General features: G+C 61.6%; 1 protein-coding gene across 1 annotated transcript; it reads right to left on the minus strand.

The window, feature by feature from the left end:
• Window positions 1–354: 354 nt before the first annotated feature.
• On the minus strand, window positions 355–2,856 carry LOC138102085 (serine/threonine-protein kinase pim-1-like). The gene is made up of 5 exons (XM_068999843.1): window positions 2,305–2,856; window positions 2,133–2,183; window positions 1,540–1,906; window positions 719–895; window positions 355–461 (listed from the first exon to the last, which is right to left on the minus strand). The coding sequence occupies exons 1-5, from the start codon at window positions 2,854–2,856 to the stop codon at window positions 355–357; spliced, it is 1,254 nt and encodes a 417-aa protein (XP_068855944.1).
• Window positions 2,857–6,279: the final 3,423 nt, after the last annotated feature.

Genomic DNA, 6,279 nt, shown 5'->3' on the forward strand with positions numbered 1-6,279 from the left:
GAGCTTGCCATCCTTGACGTCGTCCTCCATGTCTCCAGCAGCAGCAGGAGTACAGCTTCTCCAGGGGCTCCTTCTTCCCTGCGGCTGAGAGCAGGCTGTCAGTGCCCCGCCCAGGGCCCCGGCTGTCAGTGAAGCAGGACAAGCAAAAGCAGCTTGCACGGCGGCCACCAGTGCTGGGAAGAGCAGCTCAGCGCCAGCACAAGGGCTGCGGGTCCCCATCTGACGACCCCTGCGCAGCAATACAGGCAGGGCAAAAAAGCCTGCGTTTCTTGGCTTCTTCTGGCCAAGGCACGTGTGGAGCTGTAACTTACCGGCTCCCTGGATCAAAGTGTGCCTGTGGCTCTCTCCCTTCTTCTATGGATGATGAATATCCTGCAGCCAAGGATCACACGACAGGTCTTCTAATGAGGGCCTGTCCAAGGAGTGCAGGGACAGACACCATCTGATCAGTTCCTTGCAGTCTGTGGGGAGAAACCAGAAAGCGCCGGTCAGTTGCAGAAGGCTCCTGTCCGCTTTGCCCCACTATTGCCATGCCCAGGCCATGCCATGGGGGCTCCGAGCTGTGCCTGAACTTTCCCATCCATTCTTTGTTTTGGAGGAGAGCAGGAGAGCGAGGCATGTGCCACCTCCTCGGCAGCTGCCAGAGCGGGATGCTCATGAGCCCGCTGCTGTCTCCCAGTACTGCTATTCCCCCCGTGCCGCAGGGATGAGCATCCACCTTGAGAGAGCCGTTCTGGGAGCGACAGCTGGCCCCAGCTGATGTTCCGGCCCTTCGGGAACGGGTGCCGCCCGCAGACCATCTGGTGCAGCACGATGCCCAGGGACCAGACGGTAGCTGCCTCGCCGTAGTACCAGCCAAAATGGGTCCATTCCGGGGGGCTGTACGCTGGTGTTCCTACGGAATAGAGAGGCACTTCATTAGCGGGATGCTGCCTGCTCCCGGAGCCTCGCCCCAGCATCCCTGGGCACGCGGGGGCTGCACCAGCGGCACACGGCATGACCCGCTGCCCTCTCGCCAGCGCCTGTGACTTGTGGACAAACTGGGGGTTGTAAAAGAAGCCACCGGTGTCACAAGAGGGCAGCGGAAGCCCTGGCAAGGCTAAAGCATTCCATGCAAAGGGAAAACCCGCTCAGTGCCGGGGGTGGGAAAACCATGCCTTCACCCTCCCTGCCTGCATTGCCCCAAAAAAACATTCTGAAGCCAAGGCAAACAAGGCGAGCTGAGCAGTCCAAGCCGGTTCTTGCCTGCACACCAAACCGGCGGGTGCACAGCTTCTGGCCCCCCCCCCTCTGCTACCCCCACCCACGGGTGTGTTTTTGTCACACTGGCTGCCCCAGCCCCAGCGCCAGTCCTGGGCAGAGTGGCTGGCGAAGGCTGCCAGCAGGGCTGGAAGATGGCCCCCCGGCCACCCGCACTCAAAAGCAACTGGGCTGAAAACTCGGTCCCATGACTGGCATCAAAAGGGAGAATCCCCGCTGCCACAGCCAGGTTGGGCCGCGAGATGCCGGCACCGGGAGCCTACCCTGGTGAGGACTCACCTGCAAAGCTGGTGTAGGCTGTGTCTTGCAGGTAGGTGCCGCAGCCAAAGTCAATCAATTTGGCCTGGCCCGTGGCCAGGTCAACCAGGATGTTCTCTGGTTTCAGGTCCCTGTGAAGGACCCCGCAGCTGGTGCAGTGCCGCACGGCCTCCAGGACCTGGCGGAACAGCTCCCGTGCCACCTCCTCGGACAGGAAGCCCCGCGCTCGAATGAAATGGAGCAGGTCCTGAGACTGCTCCGGCCGCTCCATCACCAGCACCACGTTGCTGGGGAGCTCGAGCCACTCGAGGAGCTGCACCACACCAGGGAAGCCGGTGGACACCTTGTCCAGCAGCACGACCTCGAGTGGTGCGCTGGTGCCGTTGGGCTGCGGGAGGAGCACGATGCCGTCAGTGGGGCTGATGCCGTGCCAGGGCTCGGGAAGCCCTCGCCCAGCCCGGGATGCTCTGCGCCCTCCGCTGCCCCCACGCCCGCTCTCCCCCGAGGCGTCCTGGCGCCTTCCACCCTCCCGGGCCTCGGCTCATCCCCGCCCGTCATGCCCCGCCTTCTCCCGCTGCCCACCACCCCCACCCCTACCCCCCCCGCTCACTCACCAGCTCGCCCCAATGACGGATGCGGGTCCGTGGCACCCATTTGATGGCCACCTGCAAGCCAAGGGGAGCAGCGGGCTGAGCTCGCCGCCCGCCCTGCCGAGCCCCATCCTCCTTCTCCTGCGCCCTCCTTTGCCCCCCGCCTCCTGCGCCCGCCGCCGGCCCCGCCACTCACCGGGGCGCCGTCCGAGAGCCGCGTGGCCGCGAAGACGCTGCCGAAGCCGCCGCGCCCCAGCAGCGAACCCTCCAGGTAGCGCTCCCTCAGGCCCTGCAGCGCATTCCCTGCCGGCGAGACGCGGCTGTCAGCGCTCGGCCCGGGGCCAGAAACGGCCGCCGGGCGCTCCTCAACCGCCCCGGGCCGGGTATCCCCAGATGTTGCCTCTTTCGAAGGGGACACCGGCGGCTCGGGGGCGGGGGCCGCGCTGCCGAGCGGAAGAGCTCGGACCGGGGAAGACGCCGCGGACGCGGCGGGAGCGGCCGCGCCGTCTGTCTCCTCGGCGGGTCCCGGGAGGGGCCGGGGCCGGGGCCGGGGCCGGGGCCGGGCCAGCCGGAGCCAGAGGCTAACAGTGCTGCCCAAGAGGCAGGCACTGATGCCCGCCCAGCGGCGCCACCGCCAGTAGGGCAAGAGCCGGGCGGAGGCGAGACCGCGGCGGGACGCCCGGGGGCGGGGAGGGCGCAGCCCCGCCCGGGGCCGGGGGCGGGCCGGGCGCATGGCCCGGCCTGGCATGGGGAGAGGGAGGCCGCGGAAGGGGCGGAGGGGGTGGAGCACTGAAGGGAGAGCGGGACAGGGGATGCGGGACACTGGGAGAAGGAGAGGAGGAACAGGAGAAGGAACGCAGAGGGTCTGGAGAACCGCTGCTTTTGTATTGCTCTTCTGCTGCTGCCGCTGCTGCCGCTGCTGCTGCTGCCGCCGCTGCCGCCGAAGCGCTGGGAGCGTTGGTCCGCGTGTCCGTGTGTCTGTTGCCCGGGTGTCCGTTTTTGCCCCGCGCGCCCCGCGGCCGAGCCCCGCGCGCCCCGGGCCAGCACGGGCCGCTCCGGGGCCGAAGCGGAGTCCCGGAGCATCTCTTCCTCCCGCAGCCGCGCCAAACGCACCGTCTTGTTTAGCTTCTTCTTCACCAGATTGTAACTCTTCCTTGCGGCAGTCTTGCAACTTGCCCCTGCTGCTGCTGGCTCGCCCCGCGCCGCGGTCTCTTGCTCGCGAGCAACCAAAGCGCTGTCCGCGCTTTTCGCCTGGAGCAGAGCAAAGTGCTGAATGAGGAGCCTGCCAGCGCCAGGCAGAGGCAGCCCCGTGGGAGGGCAGAGCAGGACGTGAGGAGGGAGACGTGCAGCCCCTGCGCGGTGCAGCGCTGCTCCCCGGCCGCTCGGCGTGGGCAGTGCGAGCGGCGGGGCCGTGCCCGGCGCGGTGCCCTCGTCGGCAGGGCTGTTGCTGTTTTCTTGTCCGGTTTCAGGTGAAAATCGGAGACTGCCGATAGGAGGCTTCAAATAAAAGAGTGGAAACACTCTTTTTGCTGAGTTCTGATGCCGGTCCAATAGAGCAGCTAAGCTCTCAGCTGTTTGCCTCCTCCCTGCCAATCCAGCACTTTCAGCCTGGAACAAAGGCCCTCTCTGCAAAGAAACTGCTGGCTGGTTTCCTTCTCCTGCTGTTCATTGACACAGGTAGAAAAGCAGACTAGTTTGGATGCTGAGTCTGTCCAAACGGACAGTGAGCTTTGCCATGTGAAGCCAAGACACGGAGTCTTGAGCCCTGCGACAGTGTCATGGGAATCACCTTTGTTGCTGCTGCTGTCTATTGTCACTGCTGAGGGTGCAGTCCCATGGGAGCACATGCCCTGTCTCTAGAAGCCAGAGCCGAGCAAGGCACTGGGCTCTAAAATCTTCCCTTGGCAGGCTTCTGGGGTCTCCAGCATTGCTTTCAAAGCCAAACAGGGAGAAGGCAAGCTGTGTGTAGCTCTTGGTATTGTAGAGTGTCTCAAACTTGCTAAGTCCTAGGTGTTTGAGGTAAGATCAGTTTGGAAGGACTGTGAGGTAGAACTAGTGCAAGACAGAAAAGGGGAGCATAGAAGGGAAGCAATTAATAGTATACGGGAACATCTTGGGTTGTTTCTTTCCGTTTGCATGTCCCTTCTGGGAAGCTGTTTTGCTTTTGCAAGAATCTTGTCCACAGTGATGTTTGCTCTTTTCAAGACCCTTTCCTGGAGACCGAGCTGGAGCTCCTGTCACAAGATGTGCCATCACATGCAGCTTCTCTTGGCTTGCCACACTGTGCGTGCAGCAGGACTCTTGCAGCAAAGCAGGACCAAGGTTTTGAGAGCTTGACAACTTGTCCTTTCTCCTCCTGGTGGACTAGCGAGTTGTGCCGTGGGTAAGGTTTTCGTCGTTACTGTTGTAGGCTAAGGAAACAGGAGGAGGGGGTAGCAGCAATTGTTAGGCTGGCTGAATGGAGAGAAAGAATCTCCGGAGCCTGCAGCCAGAAGTGGAGAGCTGGGGGCTAATCCTTCCAAGCTCTCAGTGGACATCTTGCAAGTGAGCTGGACTGTGAAAATGGTCTGACAGAGGCAGTTGGTTTCTGAGTTCAGCGTAGATACTTGCACATCTGGTGCGTCGGTGCTCAAATCGAGAGTGCAATCGGTTCACAGGAAGCAGCAGAAGAAGCTGGAGCTCGCCGAGCAGGCGACTGAAAGAATCTGCAAAGGAGAAATGCGGGAAATGACTTGGTGTACCTTGCCTGGAAGAAGGGTAGTTTTTTTGAATAATTCCTAATCCGTTCCCTTGGCTTTTGACTTTCCTAACAAGGCCATTTGCATTCCCGATTCAGCACGAGTGAGAGGCCCGGGCTTACGGAAGTGCGCCAAAGATTCCTCCGCAGTGACGCTCAGGTGGAAAGAGGAGCGGGGCGCCTGAGCAGCTTCCGGGGAAGCATCCCGCGAGGTGCAATTTGCGCCGTGCTGGGAGAGGAGCAGGGGGAGAAGGATGGGCCTTGCGTAGCAGCAGCAGCAGCAGCAGCAAGTTTGGGCCACAGGACATTGGGCCTGCGCCGCTGCCCCACAATGGGCGGGCGTGTTCCCGGGGCTGCGGCCCTGGCACCGCGTCCGCTGAGCTGCCGACGCTGCGGGAGCTCCCCGGGCTGGGCTCGGGGTCCCGCTGGGACTGGGCAGCAGGCTGTGCTCTCACTGTGGTCAGCAGCAGCGGGACGTACCTCTGGACATCCACGTCTCCTGCTGCTGGGAAGAAGCAATGAAGCGAGTGCAGAAGTTCTGCTTCCTCTTTCTCCCGGTGGATTTTTTCGTTTCATTCCACACTCCAGAGGCAATTTCTGTGCTGGCCTCTGGCAGCTGATTCTATTTCAAGAGCACCAGCAACAGGGCTGTGTTTGAGCGCTGTGAATGTGGCCTGTATGGCTTTCATTCTCCTCGACTTTTTGCTTATAGACCTGTGAACATTTCAAGATCTGCTAATCAGGATGCCTGCAACAAAGCATCTGAATTCCCCATCAGAAAAGCACTGTGGCTAGCACCGATCAAAAGAGGCAATTGCAGTTTTTCAGATAAAATTCAAGTGGCAACCAGAAGAGGGGGAAGAGCAGCCATGATCTGTAATTCCCAAGGCAAACGCAAGAAAAGCCTCCTGCTGTCACCTGAGGATGAGTGAAACGGTGCTGGGAACAGTGCTGGAACCGGATCCTTTCTTTCTCTGAAGGTTGCATCAGGGCAGCACAGCCGGGCTCTGAGGAATCAGGTCTGTTTGTGGCTGATTGTGTCTCTAGTCCAGAAATTCACCGGGAAAAACCTCTTGGGAAGCCGAGGCACAAGCAGGTGGGAAGGGGCTGGCGCTGCTGCTGCTCTTGGCCAGGAGCCCCGGCTGTGCCGGTACAGGGCCCACTGCGCGGTGGCTCCTGCTGCTGCCAGAGCTGGGCGGGTCTCAGGGACCGGGAATGGACACGGGGGACAGCAAAGGCTGTGGGGGGCTGCAGCGATGTTCACACATGGGCCAGCGCCAGCACAGAGCTTCAGCCCCGCAATTATCCCAGAGGGAAATGCTGGGGAAAGGCTCCATTTCAGCTTTCCTTTACTCATCACTGTGAAGTGACCAAAATAAAAGGAGAACAAGCAGAGCCCGATCTCTTCTCCTTCGGAAGGAGTCCCATGCCTTG

The sequence above is a fragment of the Aphelocoma coerulescens genome, unplaced genomic scaffold (assembly GCF_041296385.1).
Source record: "Aphelocoma coerulescens isolate FSJ_1873_10779 unplaced genomic scaffold, UR_Acoe_1.0 HiC_scaffold_60, whole genome shotgun sequence".
Classification (NCBI taxonomy): Eukaryota; Metazoa; Chordata; class Aves; order Passeriformes; family Corvidae; genus Aphelocoma; species Aphelocoma coerulescens.